The 26,561-nt window shown below is 42.3% G+C and overlaps 1 protein-coding gene across 5 annotated transcripts in view; it reads right to left on the minus strand.

The window, feature by feature from the left end:
• Positions 1-8,787: 8,787 nt before the first annotated feature.
• NPL (N-acetylneuraminate pyruvate lyase (dihydrodipicolinate synthase)) overlaps positions 8,788-26,561 on the minus strand; it is a 40,285-nt gene continuing 22,511 nt past the window's right edge. For all 5 annotated transcript variants that reach the window (XM_010853116.1, XM_010853115.1, XM_010853114.1 and 2 more), the window contains exons 6-12: positions 24,830-24,905; positions 23,240-23,332; positions 22,152-22,300; positions 21,474-21,520; positions 18,774-18,858; positions 14,514-14,553; positions 8,788-10,967 (exon numbers count right to left, since the gene is read on the minus strand). In XM_010853116.1, coding sequence (XP_010851418.1) covers positions 10,783-10,967; positions 14,514-14,553; positions 18,774-18,858; positions 21,474-21,520; positions 22,152-22,300; positions 23,240-23,332; positions 24,830-24,905 — 675 coding nt within the window. In that variant the 3' untranslated portion in view covers positions 8,788-10,782. The remainder of the gene's footprint in view (positions 10,968-14,513; positions 14,554-18,773; positions 18,859-21,473; positions 21,521-22,151; positions 22,301-23,239; positions 23,333-24,829; positions 24,906-26,561) is intronic.

Below are 26,561 nucleotides of genomic sequence, written 5' to 3' on the forward strand. Positions count from 1 at the left end.
GGCCGTTAGCTTCGGGTCGCCTGGGAGAGGGGCCTGCCAATGGCGCCCGCGGTCCCGGCCTGGCTTTCTTCTGTAGCAGAGCCACTTCCTGTTTGAAAGTTTGGGGGACTTGGGGGGCCCGGTAGCATTTTAATATATCAAAATGTCTTGCAGCTTTTGTCATAGGGACCTGTGGTAGATGAGGTGCCCTTCCAAGACAGAACTGAAATGTTAGGTGCTAAATTTATAGGGGTTTTGTTTTAGTTCCTAAGGCTTGTCCAACTCTTTGCGATACCTTGGACGGTAGCCCGCCAAGCTCCTCTGTCCATGGGATTTCCCAGGCCAGAATACTGGAGTGGGTTGCATTTCCTTCTTCGGACCCAGGGATGGAACCGGTGTCACCTGCATTGCCAGGCGAGTTCTTTTCCTGGTGAACTACCAGGCAGGACCTCAGAGGCTTGTTGCTGCTGCTGCTGCTGCTAAGTCGCTGCAGACGTGTCCGACTCTGTGCGACCCCATAGACGGCAGCCCACCAGGACCCCCCGTCCCTGGGATTCTCCAGGCAAGAACACTGGAGTGGGTTGCCATTTCCTTCTCCAATGCATGAAAGTGAAAAGCGAAAGTGAAGTCGCTCAGTCCTGTCCGACTCTTAGCGACCCCATGGACTGCAGCCTACCAGGCTCCTCCATCCATGGGATTTTCCAGGCAAGAGTACTGGAGTAGGGTGCCATTGCCTTCTCCGAAGAGGCTTGTTAGGGTAGTTAAACTAGACACCATGTGAAGTGGGCTTATTGTGTGTTCCTGACACACAGTAGGTGTTCAACAGATACTGTTGTAGTCATTCAAATACTCTTTACAGGAATGTCTCCTAAGAGAAATAATTTCAATGAAGGCAGGAACTCTGCCTGGCTCGCTCAGGCCACTCACTGTTAACAGAGTCCAAGAATACTCTGCCCGATACATGGACAGGCCAAAGAATCGGAGAGGAGGGGCTGAAGCAAGGAATATGACTTTATGTTCAGAGAGTTGACTGGTCAAGAAGATGGCAGACAAATGACTCAAGATTGGGGGAGGTGAAGAAACAAAGTAGAAAGGCCATTAATCTTGCAACTGTCTCCTAGAAAGAGAAGCCTCAAACAGGGATGTGTTCATTTCCTTCCTGCCATCTACAGATGGACAGGGTTCTTGAACAAAGACACTTTAACAGGCAGAGGGGCAGGATTCTCTGAGGCAGGCCATTATGTATGATTATAATAACAAAAGCAACTAAAAGCAAGTCAAATAGTTCCAAAGTGGACTCAGAACTGGTTTTTCCCTGCTACAACTGGGGTACGTATCACATGCTTACTAAAATGAATTGATTAAAAACTGTAAGGTTGTTTTAGCTCAAACTGGATATCCTTTTGTCTTCAGTCTTTGGAATAATTTGTATTGTTAACTCTTGTATTAGTAACTTAAATTTTTGAACTCTAGTGCTTCCCACAGAGTCAATAGTACAGAATATTTCAAGTTGGGATTGTTCCAGAGAACCCAGACTAATCAATTATCTGACCCCATCATACCTACCATCCTTATTTTTCACCTCTTTCACTAAGTTTTTTTCCTAACTCTTCTAGCTCACTGTGGTTAATCCCTTGTTTTAGTATTTCTCCTATGATTAGAATAACACAGCATTTACTCAATCTTATTTTCCTCATGGGTTTGCTGTCTTCAACTAAAAACAAAACCATTCAGGGAAACACCTTAATCTTTTGTTTCTCTGTCTCTTTCAGGGTGTAACCGAGCAGGACGCCATGGGAGCTTCTGGGGACGGCCCTTCCCCCAAATGTTCCCCCAAAGCTCCTCTGAAGTACCTAGACAATACTGTTTGATGCACATTTCCTGAGTTGCTTTGCAGACGTAAAAAACCTCCTCTCTCCAGCAAATGGAAGATATTATGACCATGAGTCAATTGGAGCCTAAGGACCAATTTTTTTAAACCCTGTGACACCACCCTCACCATCAGCCAATCAGGGAATTGTGACAAGCTGATCGCAGACTGCCCCCTCCCATCCGGTTTGTAAAAGAGCTTTGCAAGAGCTCAGGGCTTTTAAGGCATAAGCTTCCTGTCTCCTTGAATGACCTTGCAATAAACTTTTCTCTGCTGCAAACTCCGACTCTTCAGTTTGTTTGGCTTCACTGTCAGGCACACAAACTTGCATTACAAGGGTACTTAAACCAGCAGGGTTTTGTTTTGTTTTGTTCATTTTATGATAAGGGAAACCCAACTAGCATAAATGGATTACAGGTATTTTCTTGTAGATAAAGAACACAGCATTTTTATTACCAATGTTTTGAACTCATATAGTCTGGTAGATGGATTACATATATCTGTTTCATCATTTTCTTGGAGACTGTCTCTTGTTCTTTCAATTGAGAGTAGTTCTTGTCTTTTCATTTTACTTACATTTCTCTGTGTCTATAAATTTAGGTGAAACAGTTATCTTGTGGTCTTGAATAGGTGTTTGTTTGTGGGACCATCCCTATATAGACTGTGTGCCCAGTGTCTTTGATGTGAGTGCTGGATCTGATGTGACAGCAGCCACATCTTTTCTCAGGGTGGGCCTGCCACCATCACCTTGATAAAGGGGGTCATGGTTGGTGCTGAAGTAGCTAGAGCCTGTGCAGGGTGTGAGGTGGGACTCTGTACAGTGGCTGTCACCACACTGGCAGTGTTCTCCTGAGTTGCTCGAGCCAAAGCCCTGGGGGTTGGACTCAGGCTGGCTTTGCTTCGTTTAAGTTTATATCTTTGAAATTTTTTATTGAAGTGAAGTGGAAGTCTCTCAGTCACATCTGACTCTTTGCGACCCCATGGCCTATACAGTCCATGGAATTCTCCAGGCCTGAATACTGGAGTGGGTAGCCTTTCCCTTCTCCAGGGGATCTTCCCAACCCAGGAGTCAAACCCAAGCCTCCTGTTTTGCAGGCGGATTCTTTACCAGTTGAGAAGCCCAAGAATACTAGAGTGGGTAGCCTAGCCCTTCTCCAGCGGATCTTCCTGACCCAGGAATCGAACCGGGGTCTCCTGCACTGCAGGTGGATTCTTTACCGCCCCTAAGTGTGTATATCTTTACTTCTCCCCATACTGAAGCCTTTGCCTCAAAGCGGGGGAGTGGTGAAGTAAGAAAGGCTTGTGTGCGCTGCCTGTGTAGGCATCTGTGGCTCTGCTCAGAAGCAGCCCAGAGTCATGTCTTATCCCGTGTTGCAGCCATCCCATATAAATGCAAAGCTGTGGTATGGAGTGAGTGGGCCAGAGCATTCACCAGGTCGCGACCAGGAGTCATGGTGGTTTTAAGTGACCATGCTGCTGTCAGAAATCTGGGTGGGCTTTAGTGGCACCATTTGAGTGAGTGCCAACAACGGCCACTGTTGCCCCACCCAGACCACACCCCAGGCCCCTGGATTGCCTCTGCATCTTTAGATCAAGTCTTTCCCAGGTCCCAGGGCACTAGGTTCATTGCCAAGCTGTGCTGTGGAGTATGTGGGGCTTGGGTGTTCTCTTAGCTCAGACTAGTGTTAATTGCTCAGTCATGTCTGACTCTTTGTAACCCCATGAACTGTAGCCTGCCAGGTTCCTCTGTCCATGGAATTCTCCAGGCAAGAATACTGGAGTGAATTGCATTTCCTCCTCCAGGGGATCTTCCCGACCCATGGATCAAACCCTGGTCTCTTGCATTGGCAGGTGGATTCTTCACCACCTGAAACATCAGGGAAGCCAGCTCAGATTAGGGATAGCAGCAAAGAAGCAACCACTAGGGCAGACCTCTTTCCACCCTGTCTGATGGCAGACCAGTACCTGCACACTCCTCATGAATGGAATATAGTCTTCCCCAGCTTCTTTATCTGTCCTAGTGGTCCTCCAAGCAGCCAAAGGGGCTTGTCTGTTCCGGGCAGGACCCCAGGACTGGGGTGCCCAGTCTGTGGCTTCACCTGCTCACTCCCCAGGGCCACCTGTGTGATTCCCCTTTACCCCTTGTCCCCTCCCAAGGTCACAGGTCTCCACTCCAAGCTTTTCTTCCCAATTATATGGGAGTCTTTCTTGCAGCCTTAGTTGTTTAGTTTTTCTGCCAATTTTCAGTTAGTTTTCTGTAACAGTTGTTCCACGTGTAGACGTAGTTTTGACTCATTTGAGTAACAGGGAAGAATAAAATCTGATTTCCTGTTCCATCTGTTTCTTTTACTCTAACCTTTGCTTTCCATTGCTTTTGTTTCTACAATCACTAAGAAGATGCTGCCTGAAGTTATAAGCGTACATCGTGGCCTCGGGGAACACCTGCCCCTCTGCCAGAATGTTAAAATGTCTTTATTCAGCTCATAGGGAAACATCCTGACCCTGTCCACCTGTGAATGGCTGCAGAAAAAAAGGAATTAACACTTTCCCTAATGGAGGCTGTACAAAGGAGATACTTTGCAAGACTTACTGCCTTTTCACTTTACTTCCTCACCTTCTCTCCTCTGTTCTATAAAAGAAGCTAGCATCCAGACCCCGTAAAACATCTTGGACTCTAGTCCGCCACCTTCTCGGATGCCTGGTTTTCTGAGTAAAATCGCTACACCTTGCCTCAACACCTTGTCTCCTGATCATTGGCCTGTTGTGCAGCAAGCGGACTTGGACTTGGTAACATTTGCAGCGGGAAGTAAGCTCTGTTATCTTCTTAGTTTGTCATCTTGATCCTCATCCCATGGTGAGAATATTTAGACCATGGAATTAGGCAAATGCTACACCCCACCCCCACCCCCCCACCCAATCTTCTGCCAGAGTCAATTGTTAACCATTTATCAGCTCACCTCTGGCCTTGGTCCGGGCAAGTCCTTCAGCTGCCGTGTTTAATCTTCCCTTCCCTTGAACCAGGGGTGAATTAGATGCTAGTCTTTCAGCTCCAGCCTCCTGCCCTGCAGCTTAGGCAGGCGATGGTGAGTCATGCTACTTCTGAGCTGCCCTAGAGAGCCCGTGTCCTGAGCCTGGGGCTCAGTGACAAGGTGATTGAGAATGGAACCTCACATGGTACTCAACTTCTGAGGTTCCAGGGCTTTCCACGCTTGCAAGATGACTCCAGGGGTAATTGAAAGACCCTGGTCCTTTGGGGACTGGTGACATCTGCCAACTGCCCGTTTCCCTCTGAGCTTTAACATTCTCCTCTGAGAAAGAGACTTCTGAAGCAGATCTTCTCTGAACATCACCACCCCTCACATTTGAGGCTTTTGGAGTTCCTCCGAGCACAGCTCTGCTCCCATGTCTCCAATCCCTCCATCTCAGACTCCTATGAAGCTCCCTCTGTAAGCGCACCGAATGCCAGTCATGCCCAGGTTCTGTTCTCAGCACTCTATATACACTCTGCCTGGACTATCTTACATGCTTTCCACTACCATCTATGTGTGAATGAATACCCTCTAAACTTCAATCTCCTATCCAAACTTTCTTTTGAACTTCAGATCATAGGTAAATGCTTGGTGAACCTCTCTCCTTAACGTCCCCCAGGCTTTTGAGTCTCGGGTCTCAATCCTGATTCTTTTATCATTGGAGTAGGCAGCCTTCAATATGGCCAACAACGATCCTTTCCTCCTGGCATATGAACCCTGTGTAGTCCCATCCTACACTGTTACTAGGACTGGTCTTTTTGACTAAAGCACACGGAATGGGATAGTAAGCCACTTCTGAGATTGCTTTAAAAGACTGTGGCTTCTGTTTTGAGTTTTGGCTCACTTGTGTGCCATCTCTATCTTTCGGATCACTCTCATATCTTTCTGGAGTAAGAAAGCTGCCATAGTGTCATGAGAAACTGAAGTCTCTGGCCAACAGCCAGCAAGGAACAGAGGCCTGCCCAGCTACGTAAGTGAACCCAGAAGTGAGTTCTTTGGCTCCAGTTCAACCTTGAGAGGAATAAAGCTCTAGCCAACGGCTTGACTGCAATTTTTTCAAAGACTTTGTACCAGAATCATCCAGTTAAGCTGCTCCTAGATTCCTAACCCTCAGAAACTACATGAGTTAATGATTCCAATGTTAAACTGTTACATTTATGGGTGATTTATTACATGAAATAAATAACAAATACAAGTGCAATTGTCCCTTAGTATCCATAGGGGATTGGTCCCAGGACCCTCCCAGATACCAATCTATGGAGACTCACCAGTCTCTAAATAAATGGCACAGTATTTGCATAAAACCTATAGGATATACTTCTGTATATTTTAATCATCTCTAGATTTCTAATAACTACAATGTATGTGCTATGTAAATAGTTGTAAATACAATGTAAATGTTATGTAGTTATCTGCTGCTGCTGCTGCTAAGTCGCTTTAGTCGTGTCCGACTCTGTGCGACCCCATAGACGGCAGCCCACCAGGCTCCCCTGTCCCTGGGATTCTCCAGGCAAGAACACTGGAGTGGGTTGCCATTTCCTTCTCCAATGCATGAAAGTGAAAAGTGAAAGTGAAGTCGCTCAGTCGTGTCCGACTCCCAGACCCCATGGACTGCAGCCCACCAGGCTCCCCCGTCCATGGGATTTTCCAGGCAAGAACACTGGAGTGGGTTGCCATTTCCTTCTCCAATGCATGAAAGTGAAAAGTGAAAGTGAAGTCGCTCAGTCGTGTCCGACTCCCAGACCCCATGGACTGCAGCCCACCAGGCTCCTCCGTCCATGGGATTTTCCAGGCAAGAGTACTGGAGTGGGGTGCCATTGCCTTCTCCAATGTAGTTACCAGTATGTGGCATATTCAAGTTTTGCTTTTTGGAACCTTCTGGAATTTTTTTTCCCAATATTTTTCTTCTGTATTTGGTTGAATCCTTGGATACAGAGATGTCCTGCAGATACAGAGTGCCAGTTGTATCTTCTGTATCTAGTTTCTGTTCATTGTTTTTTCTAAATATCTTTTATTCCACTCTCTCCCCTCCATCACTGCTGCCACTTCCTTAGTTTGAGTCTCCACCACTGGTTACCTATTGCAATAGGCCACCTAATGGTTTTCCTATTCCCAGTCTGTCTTTTAATCTACTCATCACACCGCTTCAAGAGTGACATTTTTAAAACAAAAAGTCATGTCACATACCTTCCCAGCCCACAAACACATTCAGTTCAGTTCAGCTGCTCAGTCATGTCCAACTCTTTACGACCTCAAGGACAGTAGCATGCCAGGCCTCCCTGTCCATCACCAACTGCCAGACTTTATTCAAACTCATATCCATTGAGTCAGTGATGCCATCCAACCATCTAATCCTTTGTCATCCCCTTCTCCTCCTACCTTCAATCTTTCCCAGTATTAGGGTCTTTTCCAATGAATCAGTTCTTTGCATCAGGTGGCCAAAGTATTGGAGTTTCAGCTTCAACATCAGTCCTTCCAATGAATTTTCAGGACTTATTTCTTTTAGGACAGACTGGCTGGATCTCCTTGCACTCCAAGGGACTCTCAAGGGTCTTCTCCAATACCACAGTTCAAAAGCATCAATTCTTTGGTGCTCAGCTTTCTTTATAGTCCAACTCTCACATCCATACATGACCACTGGAAAAACCATAGCCTTGACTAGACGGACCTTTGTTGGCAAAGGAATGTCTCTGCTTTTGAATATGCTATCTAGGTTGGTCATAACTTTCCTTCCAAGGAGTAAGCGTCTTTTAATTTCATGGCTGCAGTCACCATCTGCAGTGATTTTGGAGCCCCCCAAAATAAAGTCTGACACTGTTTCCACTGTTTCCCCATCTATTTGCCATGAAGTGATGGGACCAGATGCCATGATCTTAGTTTTCTGAATGGTGAGTTTTAAGCCAACTTTTCATTCTCCCCTTTCACTTTCATCAAGAGGCTCTAATTCTTCTTCGCTTTCTGCCATAAGGGTGGTGTCATCTGCATATCTGAGGTTATTGATATTACTCCTGGCAATCTTGATTCCAGCTTGTGCTTCATCCAGCCCAGTGTTTCTCATGATGTACTGCACATATAAGGAAGCCCCATAAATACTTCAAATCTTTCAGTGATGGTAACTTTTAAAATCTATGTCTCTTTGACATGGTTGTTCCTCTAAAGTCACTTAGCAAAAGGCATTCTCTTATTGTATTTGCCACTGTTCCAAACAGTGATACATGGGTCATTCAAGAGTCCGTAGATATTTTCCATTCCCCATCTGCTACTGTTAGAAGCACAGTCAAAACTTTGCAACCTAGGAAAAAATCTGAGAGTGGAATTGTGATCTGATCTCTGATGATAATAAATGGAAACTTCTATATCACTTCTTGGGTTTTGTATCTTTTTCAACTTTATTTTGCCAGCTATTGAGTTAGCGGTTTAGCAGCAATGCCATGTTTCTCTCTGGTATATAAAGAACACACACTGGGGGCTTCCCTGGTGGCTCAGTGGTAAAGAATCTGTCTGCCAATGCAGGAGACACAGGTTCAATCCCTGGTCCAGGAAGATTTCGCATGGCCTCGGAGCAACTAAGCCTGTGCTCCACAACTACTGAGCCTGGATGCCTAGAACCTGTGCTCTGCAACAAGAGATAGCATTGAAACGAAAAGCCCATGCAGCACAACAAAGAGTAGCCCCTACTGCAACCAGAGAAAGCATGTGCAAAGCAGCAAAGACCCAGCACAGCCAAAAATAAGAAATAAAATGAAAATTATTAAAAACAACAACAACATAACAAAGTTTAAACTCAGCCTTGGTCATTTGTTTAACCATCATCTTTCTCTTTGTGTTCACAAGATCTCATTAATCATGTTAAAAGCTCTCCAAGTGCTAATTTCAGATGAGCAAAAAAAGAAAAACACAGCTCTTTGCTTAATGGATATCCAGCATTTATTTTCACTGAAAAATTAATTTGGCCTTAGTATCATTAAATAGGGATATGACATCCTCAGAAACAAACATTAACAAAAAACCTCACTTTTCTTCTTCTGGAAGTTAACAGCTATACAGAGAAGTTTCAATGAGGTAGAATATAAGCTCACATAAGCAACTGTGGTTCAATTTCTAATTTAGATACCTTATTCCTAAAGAAGACAGAAATATGAGAAAACAGTATGTGTTATTCCTGGGCAAAAAAGGAGTGTTGTTGTTCAGTCACTAAGTCATATCTGACTCTTTGTGACCTCATGGACTGCAGCATGCCAGGCTCCTCTATCCTCCACTATATCCTGGAGTTTGCTCAAATTCATGTCCATTGAGTTGGCAAAAGGAGGGAGGAGATATAAATATAACAACTGTTACCTACCCAACCAATTTTTAAAAGGGTTAGCAAAGATGACTGAATCCATTGTTCATTTTGAATTCTCATTTTGAACAAGTTTTCTTGTTAATTAAAAAAATTAAAAAACAGCATAAACTGATACGAATTTCAAACAGTTCTCTTCTGCAGACTCATCAGACAGGAAACAAAATGAAACCCTAGGTAGTTACTAGATTGGATAATCAAGTTTAAAAGCATTAGGGATTAACCATCAATAGACTTTGTTGCTATAAACCACACACCTGGGTTTGTTACAGAGGAGGCTGAGCAGCCAATTATACATTTCAGGAAAAAAAGAAGTAAAGGGTGTGTAGAGAAAGTTAAAGTGAGATCTTTGCTGCTGCTGCTAAGTCGCTTCAGTCGTGTCCAACTCTATGCGACCTCATGATGGCAGCCCATCAGGCTCCGCCGTCCCTGGGATTCTCCAGGCAAGAACACTGGAGTGGGTTGCCATTTCCTTCTCCAATGCATGAAAGTGAAAAGTGAAAGTGAAGTCGCTCAGTCGTGTCCGACTCTTAGCGACCCCATGGACTGGAGCCCACCAGGCTCCTCCGTCCATGGGATTTTCCAGGCAAGAGTACTGGAGTGGGGTGCCATTGCCTTGGGTCCTCCCTAAACTTTTTATCACTGAAAAGTGACTGCTTGAAAATGCAACTGGAAAATGAAAGTAAGTAGCCACTGGGCTCACTGCAGAAGGGACTCTGGTTTTCACTGCCAATAATTCAGTGCACTGTTGGGGGACACTTTCTCCCCAGTGAGGAAAAGAGGAAGTTGCAGTGCCCAGAGCAGAGAGATCTTTGGTTCTGTGAAACTCTGAGCTTTAAGAAGTTCTCTACAGCAGCAAGTAGACATGAATTCATCTTTTCGGAAGGCCTCCCCTTTGTTATGTGAAAACCACCCAAATAGCCCTTTATTATAGTAACTGAAGCAAGTCTTCACCTAACCCAAAGTTTTTGGGGAAAATTGTGACACTGTAATTAATCTGCAAGAAGATATACTGAGTTAGACTGAGCAGCCAAGTGAACTGATATGTTAATAATTGTGCATAGTTGAGTTATGTTGTTAGATGTAATTGTAATTGGCATTACAGTTAGAATATCTGCCTAAATGCAATCACTCAGAGTTGTCCTAGATTACAAATGAATATTTATTAAAATGAAAGTATATTGTAGTAGTTTAAAATTAGAAAACTTTAAAATAGAATTAAGAACCAGGAATTAAGATAATGGGAGCTCCTGAAGGCAAATGGAATTAATCAAGTACAGTTTTCCTCTTGATTTGATCTCATCCACATATGCAAAAATTTCTCTACAAAAATTTTGTGAAATATTGAATGATTTAGGGCTATGACTCCTTTTGAAGTTTTTGCCCTTTCACAAATAAAAACTTTTAAAAGATCATAGTAGGTATTTAAATACTTGTTGACTGCTGTAAGATTTCATTTGCTAGGAAGGTTGAGTTCAAGCTCATCTAAAAAGTCTTTGAGAAATAAATGCTGTATTCAAGGTGCATTATATTTCAATGTACACACCCTGATTTGATAGACACTAGCTACAAGCTTCCATATTTCCATCCTTTAAATCAGTGCAAGAAAGGAAATCTAGGCTTTTCAGTTTAGCTTCTGCATTATCAGTAAACTCCCTGGAGGCTTTCTGTAGCGGAAGACGGGGTGGGCCCATTGGAATCCCGGAGACAAGGGTCATGATGGCTTTGGTCTGCGACACTCCAAAACCTAGGAAAAATAAACAGGAAACATGGCTGGGACAGTTCACTTTGCCACAAACATTCCAGAGAAGAGATCATATTCTTACAGTGATTCCTAGCACAGGATAAAATGGAACTAAAAGATGGGGTATTTCTGTCAATACGGCAGATTGAGCAGATGCAGGAAGTCCCTGCATGCATGCTCAGGGGCCTCAGTGGACTACAGCCCACCAGGCTCCTCTGTCCATGGGATTGATTCTCCAGGCAAGAATACTGGAGTGGGTTGCCATGCCCTCTCTAGGAGATCTTCCTGACCCAGGGGCTGAACCTGGGTCTCTTGGTGTCTACCCCCACTGGCAGGCAGGTTCTTTACCATTAGCGCCACCTGGGAAGCCCCTTAGGGAATCCGTAGGCCTGTTCTGAACACATACAAATGCTGGAAGCTTTTTTAACAAATTGATAAATTATAAAATAAAACAAAATGAGACTCAAAGTCAACCTCAAAAGCAAGAAGGAGGGACAAGAGGTATCAGGAATAAAGAGGTCAAATGAAGCCAATGGTCCATGAGGATAATGTGATTCAGGGATGTACCACTGTGGATTGAAAGATAGAGGACTTCATCACTAAGACAGAATTTAGTTCCAGCACATCTAAGAAGTCCCTGAGAAACGCACTAATTAAGGGAATAGTTTATGACTCAGTGCTGGTGTTTAGATTAGGGTTGCAATGCAAGATAGAGCCTTCAGTCTGTGAAGTGGAATTAAAACTCCCAGTATCAAGTTGGTAGTCAGTCTTATACAAAAAGCAATAGAAAAAACAAAACCAAACTAAACAAACAAAGAAAAACTCTCCTAAGAAGCAAGGGAGCCTGACTTCTGCCAGGGCTGTGGCTGGAAAAGGAAGTAAAAGAAATCCCACGCCTGTGCCATATATAAATGCTGGATCTATATTATGTGCTTAGTTCAGGAACCATACTAAAAAATATACTTAAAGACTTGGTTAGAACTGATGAAACTGAAGTGTTTGCAGAGGCAGATATAAAATCCCTTGATAAGACACCTCACAACCTGGAGGACAACGAATTCCCCGGGAAACAACTGTCTCTGAAGATGAATTCAGAGTTAAAAGTTATAAAGCACATGAGGAAAAAGAAGCTGCATGGGAACCAGCAAATACACAACTCACAAATTTCACATCCCGAGAAAAGATGACACAAAATTCTGAAAGAGATTCCACAGAGATAAAATATTTAAGAATAGAAGCCATAGGCTAAGAGAAGGACATATAAAGAGTGGGATCATTTGGAAGAAATAACCAAAAAGAAATCATGAAAATAAAAAATATATAACCAGTGAAATGAAATTGTAGAAAATAGCTGAAGATAATATTAGTGATTTTGAAGGTAGGTCTAAGGAGATAAACCAGAATATGGCACAGGAAGATATTTGTTTTCTTAACTGGCTATTGCTCTTAGATTAAAGGTATGAGCAGTAATTTTCTTTTCCTAAGGTAACTTAGTTACAGTCAGTAACAATTGAGCACTGGGAAAGAAAATACTAGCTTGGCTAAATACATAGAATATACTTTGCTAAATGCAAAGTGACCCTCCTATTCTTATTATGAATGGTGGGAGAGGGAGAGCTACCTTCATGATAAGGCTATCATATTTATTAAGTCTCTCTTATATACAATGGAATGAGAGTCCCTTGGACTGAAAGGATATCCAACCAGTCCATCCTAAAGGAAATCAGTCCTGAATATTCATTGGAAGGACTGATGTTGAAGCTGAAACGCCAATATTTTGGCCACCTGATGTGAAGTGCTGACTCATTTGAAAAGACCCTGATTCTGGGAAAGATTGAGGGCAGGAGAAGAAGGGGACGACAGAGGATGAGATGGTTGGATGGCATCACCGACTTGATGGGCATGGGTTTGGGTGGACTCTGGGAGTTGGTGATGGACAGGGAGGCCTGGCATGCTGCGGTTCATGGGGTTGCAAAGAGTAGGACAGGAATGAGTGACTGAACTGAAACTGAAACTGAAAAAAGAACGAAAGCTTGCAGCTTATAACAGATGGACCTAGAGGGTATTGAACTAAATGAAATTGAAATAAGTCAGACAGAAAAAGGGACTATATTAGTGGAATCTTAACTACAAAAAATAAACAAAGACAGAAACAGAGTTATACATGCTGTATGTCAAATTTATCTCAATAAAACTGGAAGAAAAATCCTTCTTTGCCGTATCACTGCTGGTATGCAAAGTGATCTTAGACATACAGGGAAATGTTTAGTTCCTTAAAAACTGGAAAACCTAGTAGTAGTTCAATATCTACTTTTACGCACCTTAGGAATAATATATACCAACCCATTTTGGTATTTTGTGAAAAGTATTGCTTAAGACAAGGGAATAATAATAGCTAACAATATTGGGTGGGCCAAAAAGTTCCTTCTAGTTATGGAAAACCCAGAACGAACTTTGTGGCCAATCCATTAGTACTGGTGGCACACAAATATGACCAAAATCATCGAAGTGGAAAAGCAAATGGGAAGCATTGTCTTTGAAGGATAAAGAGAGCTGGCTGAAAACCCATGAGAATGAGGGACATAATACATAATAGGTGCTTAGGGCTTGGGAGGACTTGCCAGGAAGAGGCAGAAAGGCTCTGAAAGGAAGGAAGGAGGTCTGCCAAGAAAAAAACCTAAAACTTTTCCTGGACTTGACCCAGGTTCTCAGGAAGGGCCAAGTTCTTGCAGAAGTGGAGTGAATGGTGGCATTTGTCATTTGTTATGGATAAGACTTCGGAGACTGTGGAGAGGTTTCTCTACTCAGATTCAGGGTATTTCCCTCAAACTTTACATTGTCATATTATTCAAACCTCTATCCATTCAAGCTTACTTGTGTTAATAAACTTTTAAATTGCAGATACTCTTGGGAGAGCTGTCAGTCAGTCACATATTCAAGCTGCTTGCTTCCAAATACTTAGGCTGAAATCAGCTATAGTGTGGTAGTAGAATTTTAATGAGCAGAGGCAAGGGAAGGGAGGCAGTACTGATGGTTTAGAAGAAAAGGGGTAAAAAATGGTGTGTGCACAGAGTAGGAAGGTGAGTAAAGTGCTAAGATGGAAAAGAGAGGTTTGCAGAGGGTGCCAAGACCTTCCAACTGGGTTTACTTCACCGTTTTATAGGATTGGCTCTGAAAGTTAGCATTAGGGATAGAACCTTGTTTACAACTGATTAAAAGGTGTTCTTGTTGAACCCTCGGACAAAGTGATGAAAGTCCCTCATTACTTTCTCTGAAACTCTCCCAGCATCGTGTGTTCAGTTGCTCAGTCGTGTTCAACTCTTTGCAGCCCCATGGGATGTAGCCTGCCAGGCTCCTCTGTTCATGGGATTTTTTTCCAGGCAAGAATACTGGAGTGGGGTTGCCATTTCCTACTCCAGGGGATCTTCCCAACCCAGGATCGAACCCAAGTGTCTTGCATCTCCTGCATTGGCAGGTGGATTCTTTATCACTGTGCCACCTGGGAAGCCTCCAAACCCTCCCGAGTAGCAGACAAAGAGGGAAACTTACCTAGTTTGACCACAAAGTTGATAAATCTCTGAATACAAAACTGGAAAGAAACAAACAAATCTACAGTCAGTATTACTGAACCGTGGTAACAATTTAAAGAATTTGGAGGTCCAATTACAGAAACCTCAAACCAAAGGTCCACACATCTTATTTTTCTGTAGGTCTGACTGAATGGAGAAAAACAGCCAAGTGAGGATGGTTGAGATCCATCTCGGATAACGTAGGATCTTTCTGTATAATATAAGCTTTATGAATCGAGCCCATGAAGAAAAGAAGCTCCAATGAAGGAACTGTTCTATACAGAGTTAGGGTGGGGAAGGCAACCTCTACCCATCTAGGCTACCTAGGTAAGCTAACCAGCTAGTGTAGTTGTTTCCAAATTGGGGTGCTCTAACTTCTGGATGACTTTACAAGACATCTTGGGGACACTTGGCCAAGGCTGATTTATGGAAATCAACTTCTAGATACTCAAATCCCATAAGTGCTATTTCTAAAATTGATCAGAGAGAGGATTTACACATAATGGAGGTGTAGATTGTCCTTTTCCATTTTCCCTTTCACAGTCCTTCTCCTACTTTTGAAAAAATAAAGACATACCTCCTATATCACTGCCTTGGGACACCTCTTGGAATCAAATAAAGGAGCAAATCAAATGTTGGTATTGGCATCCACAAAGAGAGCTGACAGAGTGATTCCTCTAATTAATGAATAACAAGTCCTCTTAAAAATCATAGGGTTTTCAATTTTTTCCTTTCAACATTGCTTTTAATGTTGTGATTCACACTGTCAGTTGAAAATCATTAAATGATCAAGCATTCTGTGATCTGTGGCATATGACTCAAAAACTGCTTAAAGAACTGAGTGACACTGCTTCTTCCATTCTTATCTACTAATATATATGATCATGCTTTCACAGCACTTATTTCTATAAAAACAAAAACCAGAAATAGTATTGATGCTGAACTGTAACTCATTCTAGCATTAAAGGATATTCATCCCCAAATTCATGAAGCAATTCTTAGAAAAAGAGATCCCCATCCATCTCACTATTTTCAATAGAGATGTATTTTCAATAACATTTGCTTTTTGTGTTGTTTTACTCAATTGTATGTGTGTGTGTGCATGCTTAGTCATTCAGTCATGTCTGACTCTGTGATTCCATGGACTGTAGGTTGGCAGGTGCCTCTATCCATGGGAATTCTTCCAGGCAAGAATACTAAAGTGGGTTGCCATTTCCTACTAAAGGGGATCTTCCCCACCCAGGGACTGAACCAGTGTCTCTTGCATCTCCTGCATTGCAAGGTGTATTCTTTAGCATTAGAATGTGCTTTAGCATTAGAATGTGGCACCTGGGAAGCCCTTAATCAATTGTATACAAGCAACAAAAAATTCAATGCAGATTAAAATTTGAATACCAAGAATGTATATGCATATGTTCTTTTTTTCCTGACAAACTATGGCACATTACGTTCAAAAGTCTCTACTTTGCTTCTCTTCTAAGCTTTTATTTCCTATTCACTATCACACTATCCAACCTTGTCTTAGCTTGGTGCTCAGTGGAAATAATTTAATCAAACCATTCATTAATAATGTTAGCTACTCATAATAAAATTAAATATATAAAAAAACAAAAAACCCCAAAAGTCTCTACTTTGTTGTTTTTTTTTTTCTTACACTTAATATATCATAGAGATATCTTCACATCTGTGCATATAAAACTTTTAAAGGGCTGTAAATAGATCCATTAAAAAACTCAAACATAGCCGTGGGACCTTTCCCTTTAGGCTGTGCCCAGCTGTCTTCTGGGCTTCCCAGGTGGCTCAGCGGTAAAGAAGCCACCTGCCAATGCAGGAGACATGGGCTCGATCCCCGGGTCAGAAAGATCCTCTGGAGGAGAGAATGGCAACCTACTCCAGTATTCTTGCCTGGAAAACCCTATGGACAGAGAAGTCCATGGGGTCATAAAAGACTGACTAAACAACAAGGTATTTAACCGTCTCCTTGGGTGGATATGTGAGCTGTTTCCATCTTGTGCTATTATAAACAATGTTATAAGGAATAGCTTTGTATATGCATTATTTCACTTTGTAAATATAATGGATGGCATTTAAATCTATGAGAATGAGTAAGTTTAGCCCTAACTTTTTACTTGTTTGTTTCTTCACTTGATTACAAACTCCTTTAGGGCAGAGACCAGCTTTACTGAAATCAAGTATTCAGTTCAGCCCTTGGTATATTAACAAATAAGTAAATGAGACCCACTCACACTGGCTTTCTGTAAGAAAAAATAGAATGTGATGAACGAAACTCCTTCCCAATAATGTTTTAAGTGAGATGATTTATTTGAGTAGGACTAAAAGAAAAAATGGGATGGAGATGGAAGCTGAGTCAACCCATAAAAGAAACCACTAAATGGAAGTCCATTTCATGCCATTCTATGATTTTCCCTCCATTCAGCTCAGAACAGGTTGAAATTTTCAAAAATACTTTTTTTTCTGGGAAACTTTGGAAGAAGAAAATTATAAATGAAAAGAGATGGCATGAGTCTGCACAATTCAGACTTCATGCCTTAGTTTAAAACCAACGTCCTGCCAATGCTTAATCTAGGTGACATAGCCTCCTAAGTCCTTACGGTGTTCCCGCTTTCAGCCTCACCTGGTCTGAGGCTGAACAAAGATGAATATTAAATAAGCTGTTTTAAACTTTAAGTAGGAAGTAGATTTAGGCTGGCTCAACGTTCAGGGCTAAAGGCTAAGGATGTATTTTTTAAATTAACTAATTAATTTGGCTGTGTTGGGTCTGAGTTGCAGCATGCAGGGTCTTGTTTGCATCTTTGGCTCTTTCCCTGTGGCATGGGCTCAGCAGTTGCAGCACGAAGGTTTAGTTGCTCTGTGGCATGTGGGATCTTAGTTCCCCAACCAGGGATCTAACCCACGCCCCCTGTGTTTCAAGGTAGATTCCTAAGGAATGGGCCACCAGGGAAGTCCCAGGAGGGACGTATTTAATCACTCTTGGCAACTGCTTCTTCCTGTTCTCTTCTTGGTTAGAGCTCAGGTCACCCCCTCTAACCCTCAGGATGCTTTGTGGCTTCTGCTCTGTAATTCCTGATTTGCCCTGATGGTGGCCAGTTCAGTTCAGTTCAGTCGCTCAGTCATGTCCGACTCTTTGCAACCCCATGGACTGCAGCACGCCAGGCTTCCCTGTCCATCACCAACTCTCGGAACTTGCTCACACTTATGTCCATTAAGTCGGTGATGCCTTCTAAACATCTCATCTTCTGGCCTTCCCTTCTCCTCCTGCTTTCAATCTTGCCCAGCATCAGTGTCTTTTCAATGAGTCCATTCTTAGGACAGGATGGTGGCCTGTCCTATTCTAAAGATCCCTTATCTGAGCTTACTGGAACCAACCACCTGCTCTGATCTTGCTTATGCCTTTCATTCCCACTCATTTTTTTTTTTTTGGCTACTCCTCTTGGTCACTTCTATGATCCTGAAAGTTCCTAGACCTCTCAGGGCCTCCAGAAGTTACTCTGTTGTGCTGACTCTTTCTTTCCACCTTATTCTGTTTACCTAAAGTATACACACTACCAGCTGCTGTGACTGGTTCTAGCCTTTGGTGAGGCTCTTCCTTTTCTAGACAGCGAGGCTGTCCTCCCTGTAACATTAACAGCAGCCACCATTTCCCCCAGGGGTCTTCCCTAAGACACACCAGTTTCTGATGCTTTTCTCTTCCTGTTTCAAAGTTGGTGTCTTCCTTTGCATCACCTACTTAGCTCTTGTTTCCTGCCTGGTGATAAAGTTCTCAGCAACATTTCCAGGGCAAAGGAGAATGACTGCTCTGATTTTGGATAAAGTCTCCTGTTTTTGGGTCACCAGCTTCATAGTTTCTTTATATACTCTGGTGACTCAAGTGTCAAGTTCTCAAGGGGATGGCATGTGGTCACTTACCCAGAAACCCATCACTATTATTTCACAGTCATAAAAACACTTTGAATGTAGATTAAAAATAAGATCATTTCTAGGAGGAACAGAAAGGAGTCATTCCCGTATGGGGCCTGTCCTGATTAGACATGTAGGGAGTGTGGACAATGGGGCAGATTTGGTTTTAAACAAAAAAAAAAAGACAGGAAATACAGAAAGAAGCAGCTGGGCAATTTTAAAGAGGGCAGGCATGGTAGGAATGCTGATGAGAGAGAATAAGAATTCTCAAGTGGGAAAGAAAAAAGGCTGTGATTTCTAAGGAGGGAAAAAGAAAGCTAACCTGATGGTTCAGAGCTGAAGAGAAGTCCTTTCGTTCAAAAGCCTCCAACATCTGCTTTGTCTTTTTTCCCAGGTAGTTATAGGTACTAGAAAGAGAAAACAGCACATACTGTAAGGTCAGTAACTCTGCAGGAAGACCCAGCTCTGCAAACCCCTCTGAAGCTTAAAAGGGAAAAATATACCAAGGCTTCCAGAAGCCTATTTTTGGGCCCTAATCTATTAAAGCATCAGGTGTCTTTAGTTCTGAATTTTCCAGCAATACTAAGCAGTGCAGAGGAGGCAGAGAACACTAAAGGGAATGAAGAAAAGGGAGGAAAAATGCAAAAAGGGTAGAGTTGGAAAAAAGTGAAAGAGGTATATTTGGCAAAGAGTGACTGAGGGCAACACCTGACCCAGGGCACACACAGAGGTGCAATGCTAGATAAGAACTGTGGATTAAAAAAAAAAAAAGAAAAGAACTGTGGATAAAATACAATGTCTAAAGTACAGCCTAGAAACCTTAAGCTGAGGAACAGGGTGAATGGAACACCACAGTAAAAGGGGAAAATCCTAGCAGATTACCTCAGTTCTTTGTCAGGTTACATGCTACCTAGAGACTAGTTTCTAATAATAATATGAATACTGATTATAATAATAATATGAGAGACCTCTCATTGACTATTATATTTCACTGCCTGACATAAACCATGTCTGATCCTCCCAAAACCCTGCGAGGGAGATGTGGTCTCCATTTCGCCGTGAAGATGCTATGCCTCAAAGAAAGGCTACAGAGCTGTCAAGAAGGTTTTCCATCCCTTTGTACCGCCTTCTATCACACTTCAACAAAAACAGAGATGAGAGTTATTTGATCTGATAAGATGTTCTTGCCATCTTAAAAAAGAAACTGTAACTCTACCAATAGTACCTTAGACTAATCACTGGATTCTTAGAGAAACCAGCAAGGCAGGCGTTTCTTGAAATTCAGAACAAGGATGTTTTCCCAGCTTCTCATACAGTAACTCAGGATCAGAGAAGGGTTTTATCTTTTTGTACTGGGAACAGCATATTGTTGGTACTTCAAACATGTAGTCCCTGGAGTCCATACAAGGGATTTCAAGACTGTGAAGTTCATATTTTCTCCCAGTAATAAAATAGGGAAGAATAAAATATAATTGCTGAGGTAAGTTACTTGCAGACGTGAAACACCGGAGTTCACAATATGTTCCATGAAGGTCTCAGGGGTCTTGGAATGTTGATCATGATTAAGAAGAAATGAACTGTAACCAAATGTATTTTGCCTTCAGATTATGTTGACAGAATAAAAATGCCTAGTATGAAGGTCAGAAAAAAAAAAAAGTCTAAAAAGAACTTCCATGGTCAGCAGATCCAGGCATTCAGGCTTCCTCAGTATAAATGGCCTGTGTGACAATGGTTGTTTCAGGCATCCTGGCTCGATGAATGAGCCATTAAGATTATCCAACTCAACTACTCTTCATCAAAGGCATGCTCACCAAGATATACTATGAGTTTTCACTTTGCTTCCCCTGTACTTTTCCCACAGGGGGAAAAATACACTTTTAGTTAATAGAAATAGTTCAATCTGCTTGCAGGCACATTTCTAATGAATTAGGTTAACATGTGCAGTGGACATGCTCAATCGAATGTCCCAGGGCCTTTTGCTGAGTAGACATCGGGCCACATGATTCTGCCCTCCCAGTTGCAACTGATTGGGCTTTAGGTGGGCTTTAGGTGGACATCTGACTTGGCAGTGCTATCTAGTGACAGCCTGAGATGCCCCAATCAGGCACCATGACTGGCCACACACATGCTGAAGCAGAGAAAGCCCATCTGGAGAGAAGGGAGATAGAGACACGTCCAAAGACCACAGATGGAGAACAGTCTGCAGTTGAGAGCTTTGCAGTTTTGGGTTCTCATCTTCTCTGAGACCTCACTGCACTCCCTCCCCTTGGGGTGTATGAAATTTCTCAGTATTTTACAATAACTTACCTTCTTTCACATATGCTAGTTTGAAGAGTTTTCTGTTATTTGTAACCAAGTAATTTCTGACAAAGAAGTTCTATGCACACTTTCAGCTTGTGTGCCTCACCTCTAACTGCAACAGCTGCTTCGTAAAACAAAGACTGAGTCACTAACAAAGTGTTACGTGAAGGTTAGTCCTTCAGTCATGTCCGCCTCTTTACGACCCCATGGACTGCAGCCCGCCAGGTCCTCTTTCCAAGGAATTCTCCAGGCAAGAATACTGGAGTGGGTTGCCATTCCCTTCTCCAGGGGATCTTCCCAACGCAGGAATCAAACCCAGGTCTCCTGCATTAGAGGAGGAGGAGGTAAGAACTTGCTGTTCCCAGTACAACAAGATAAAACTTCTCTGATCTGAGTTACTGTATGAGAAACTGGGAAAACATTCTTGTTCTGAATTTCAAGAATCTCCTGCCTTGCTGGTTACTCTAAGAATCCAGTGATTAGTCTAAGATACTGTTGGTAGAGTTAGAGCTTCTTTACCATCTGAGCTACCAGGGAAGCCCACCAAAGTGCTAAGCCCTACTTAATTCATTTTCACTGAGAATGTGGCAAAGAAGGGCAACTTCTCTTAGAAAAGGTTTACATGCAAGAAATACAACTACTCAGGTGACAAATGGCCCTGGGGCGGGGTGGGGGGCGGATTTTACAGTTATAATCACTGGGGAAAACGAGTCCTGCTTACCTGCCCACTGCTCCAGTTGCTCCCATCACCAGAGCACTTAACAGTTGCTGATCAGAAACAAAGATTTTCTTCCATTATGTTTTGACAGATAAAAATATATACTTTGTAAAATATAAACATCATTGAACATACTCTACATAATTACATTCAACTTCTGCTTAATGACAGCTTTTTTTTTTTACTATATATTCTTATAACTTTTATCAATAAATGTGTGCAGTGTTTGCAAGGAATAGTCACATAAAGCAGTTTTCTGCCCATTACCCTAGTTCCCCATGCTAGAGAGTGACATCCAAATTGCTGTTAGCCAATAATACAAATACTGTTCAGTAACCTACTGAGGTATTTCATTATAATGGACAGAATTCTAAGATGGCCTACATGATCTCCATTTGTTACTGTTACCCCCTAAATATGTCCCTTTCCCTGAGAGTGGGTGGGACCAATAACTTGCTTCTAACAGATTATGGCAAAAACCTCATCATGAGGCTATGATAGACTTTTATCAGTTTTATTGAGGTATAAATAGCAAATAAAAATTTAAAATAAAAAAAAAAACAGAAACAAAGAACATAATTACTATGATGAAAAAGAAGAGGAGTTGCTACTGTATAAGCAGCTACATCAGTTGTTTGGGAGGGAAACTAACCAGCTGGGACATGCCAGGAGGTGACTTACCTCATCCACTCCAAAAAGGAAAGCAAACTGTCGCTGGCGATTCTGATCCACACACTGCCCGAAGTCTAAGAGATCTGTGTCACTGAATTTCAGCCCTTGGAAGCTGGGGATCTTATCCTGAATCCCATCCAACAGTTCCTCAGCACGAACTGTTCAAAGCAATAAACATCTTGTTCACCTGTAAACCCCCGGGAAGTATCAGAGGACACCCCATCTAGCCCATACATCTGCACGGAGCTGCCAGGAGCTGCTCTCAGCTGCAACTGGCTGCAGATTGAACATAATCACTTGCCCTTGCCTCCTCGTTCGTCTGTACTTGTCAAATTATAGATCTAAATCTTCTGTTCCTTGAACAATAGATGGATATTTATAAAGCGCAACTTCAGTGTTTTCTTTTAAGGAAGTTAAAAGGAGCAGAATTTTAAAAATAGCCTCCTAAGAAATTTCATCTATCTGTAACAGTCTTCACGCTGGAGAAGTACGATAATGATGACAGAAAAGCTAGAAGAAAAGTGAGAAGAGATCAGAGTACCTTCCTGTGTGCCAGGCACCGAGTATGTGGTAGGGTACAAAGCCAACTGTCCTAGTGGGGTTTGCTGGCTGTATCTTCCCATGTAAGAAGGAGGGGTGTGTGACATAGACACAAGGCGTCTGCTAGAAGTGCCTAGGGGCCAACGTGTCTTTCATACTTAAAATATTCCATTTAAGGTAGTGCAGATGACTGATAAGGATGGACATTTTATTCTCCCCCAGCCGTGCTGGGTATTGCAGCTCTCAGACTCTAGTTGCGGTGCATGGGCTTAGCTGCCTAGTGGCATGTTGGATCTTAATTCCCTAAAAGGGACAGAACCCACGTCCCCTGCTTTAGAAGGCAGATTCTCAACCACTGGACCACCAGGGCAGTCCCAGGCTGCCTTAGTTTTGATGAGTGACTTATTTTGGAGCAGTTGGAACTATCTCAGTCAACAGTCTTGTGCTTTTGTGACATGGGGTGGGGTGGGATGGGATGGAGTGTGGGAGTTTCTTAGTGAAATAGGGTACAACGTGAGGGCTAAAGCGGGGGAAACGTGGAAAGAGGCAGTACTTACTCTTCACCCCGGTCAAGGCAGGGATGTGATAGTAGTAAAACGGCAATGCAGGGGCGGCAGCAGCCACCTCTTTTAGGAAATTAATTAGGACATCTGAAAGAACAGCAGGAAAAGTCATGGTGTGAACAGGTGTAAAACTGCCTTTCCCCAGGGAAAAACGAGCCACCGAGTGACATGCAACCATCTATTTCGGAGGCTGAAAATTCTTGACCATGCTTACTATCTCTGAGATTGCTACTGCAATTCACTTCATGCAAAGTTTTGTTTTCCTCTCTCCAGAAGGGCCAAAATAAGAGGTTCACTTTCCTACTATACTAAAATACTAACAAAAAACTGGTGCAAATCTTCCCACATACTAAGAGAAGTCATGAAATACTCTTACAAAAACCAGGAGCCCATCAAACAGGATCCTCTTCCTCTTACCCAGCAGGCTAAGTGTGATCAGTGAATAGTAAAGACTTTGCATTAGCATCAGAATAAAGTTGTAATTGAGAAAATCCTACAACAAAAAGATAAAACAACATCTGCTCAAAATGGGAAGACATGAAAGTAATGGCACATTTCAACCAGAGTTTGGTACTTTTCCCCTTTGGAGAGAAATTTATATTTTTCAGAAGAGAGTTCAGTTTGGTTTACTGAAGAACTGGGGTTTCCTACATCCTCCAATTTGAGCTTCAACAACAATTTCACTGCTGTTTATATAGGTATTTATGATAAACAAATCCAGCAAGACTGCTTACACTTGGATGCCACTGAATAGTGGGAAAAGGAATCCAATGTACTGCATCTGAATGCTGTGATAAATGTTTTTTATCTATGATAAATATTTCTGACAAAATTATGCATTATTTTTTTTGTCTTTTATGTAAAGTATTTATGCAAGAAAAATGAAAAACCATGTTAAAAAACTTTTAAAATATTCATTCTAAATTTCTGAATTGTAATATTTAAATTATTTATCTATATTAACAACTATTTTCTCTCTACCAATAAATATTTATTTAACATCTTGTGTTTTTAATCCTTTTACATTTGTATTGTATTTTTGCTAATCAAAAGAATTAAAAGGACTCAGTACACTTGGAAACCACAAATAGTTTCCACAGAGAAAATAAGAACTTGATATTTTGAAAGCAATGGATATTTCTGTGAAATCTTTTTTCCAGTTCATCTGACTCACTTGAATAGTACATGTAGTCTCAAAATGCCCATCACTTATATTCCTCTTTTTTTTTTTTGGAGAAAAATGGTCTCACGCTTTGCCATGTAACTCTGACTCTACACAACGGATTGGACAAGAAGTGGACACCTGACCCAAACACAGGCACCTGTAGGTTGACCCCAGGCTTGGTGAATGACCTAATCAGATTACTTGGCAAAAGAGCCAAAGGCCTTTGATGGAGTCTTTTCTCCTGTGGATCCAGGAAGTCTGAAAATTCCGGAGAACTATGCCATGGCAGTCTCATGCCGTGAGACTCTTCACGGCAGTTCATAGGACTTTACTTTCATGAGTTAAATACAAGCATTTGGAACGACGGCATAAAGAAATGGAACATGTGTGGCATTGTGTGTTTAGACCTATCTACCTACCTTTGTTCCATGGCTTGAGAAAGAAAGGTGCGATGACAGCGATGCCGTCGGCTCCTATTTCTGCTGCATGTTGGGCCTTTAAAAGAAGAAAGACCACTGGTCACAGTTCCAGTGTGGGTGAGTGTGAGGGTTTCTCCACACCAACAAGCAATTCTCAAACACCAGCTGGGTTTCCTACAATTCAAGTCAATTCTGACACTGTCTATCTGGAGATGGAGTCAGCTTCCACGAGTTAAGGGCTCAGTCCCATAAGACCAGCCTCCTGTGCTTAGTTGCTCATTCAGGACCAACCCTTTGTGACCCCATGAACTGTAGCCCACCAGCCACCTCTGTCCACGGGGATTCTCCAGGCAAGAATACCACCCTCACGTCAAATGCCATGTTATCCTGTGCTCCTGACCTACGGGCTGTAGATTGGAGGTGTCAATGACCCCCTCCAAGGATCAAATAATTTGCTAAGGTGGCTCACAGAACTCAGAGAAACGACTGAGGAGACCACTGTCTACTTTATATATAAAGTAGGATATGACTCGGGAACAGCCAGATCAAAGAATTGCACAGGGCAAGGGGCGGGTAGGGCACAAAACTTCCACATCGTCTCCCAGTGGACGTCTCCCACATCCTCCCCTAATCTCTACATGTTCACCAAACTAGAAGCTCTTTGAAATCCATCCTTTGGTATGTTTAATGAGGTTTTACTATATACGCATTATTGGTTATATCATTGGCCATTGGTGACTGGTTCAAATTCCAGCCCCTTTTCCTCCCTGCAGGGACAGAGCTGAAAATGAAAATTCCAACCCCTTAATTCACTTGCTTGGTGTTCTTGGCAACCAGCTCCCAACCTTAAGTGCTTTCCAAAAATCACCTCATTAACATAACAAGAGATACTTTTATTGTTCTCATCTCTGGGAATTCCAAGGGGTTTAGGGGCTCTGTGCCAGAAATGGGACAAAAACCAAATATATAAGATCTTATGGAAAAAACCAAATGCTTTTTTGGCCAATTCAATATATTTCTTGTTATAAATCACAATATCACAACTATCCTGAGTTAGAGATTTATTATATTCACCTCTAACTTAGATACTAGAGGTTAACAACAGACTTTTCGAATTTGCCAGCTGATGTACCACTAGAGTGGGAAATTAGCCATATTTAATAATGTCATTACCAGGAAAATCCCAGGTTGCAAAGTAGAGACCTTTGGAGGAGGTGAGCTGTGTTATTTAACTTGAACCTTCCGAGGCTTTGTCACTACAAAAAAAAACTTGCTATGGAGACATGAGCAGTTTGTTTTGATAAACTATAACTGTTCGTGATAGAGAAACTAGCAAATGTCATTGCTCTTCCAGTGTTCAGCCCGTTGGATAACACCGACTTTCCTCTCCAAAGATACAATAGTCACATTTCAAAATTTATATTACAGATTGGAAATGTTAGGGACAGAGTAAAAGGGACAAAGCAGGTGATTAAATAGTTAATGCCACTAGTGCATTATAAGTAGACAAAAAATGGGAGACCTCTGTAAGTTAATGATTACTCCAGAAAGCAGGTTTGCTTGTCCACAAAACCAAGCATGCTTGCTTTGCAGCAGAAGCATGACACATGACCCAAACAATAAAACAATTGCAACAGTAGGAAAGAGCTGGACACGACTGAGCAACTGAATAACAACAATCGTAAGACCTACGCCATGCCCAGTGAGCTCAGTTGTTAGGACACACTCTTTG

The sequence above is a fragment of the Bison bison genome, unplaced genomic scaffold (assembly GCF_000754665.1).
Source record: "Bison bison bison isolate TAMUID 2011002044 unplaced genomic scaffold, Bison_UMD1.0 scf7180017864322, whole genome shotgun sequence".
Taxonomy (NCBI): Eukaryota; Metazoa; Chordata; class Mammalia; order Artiodactyla; family Bovidae; genus Bison; species Bison bison.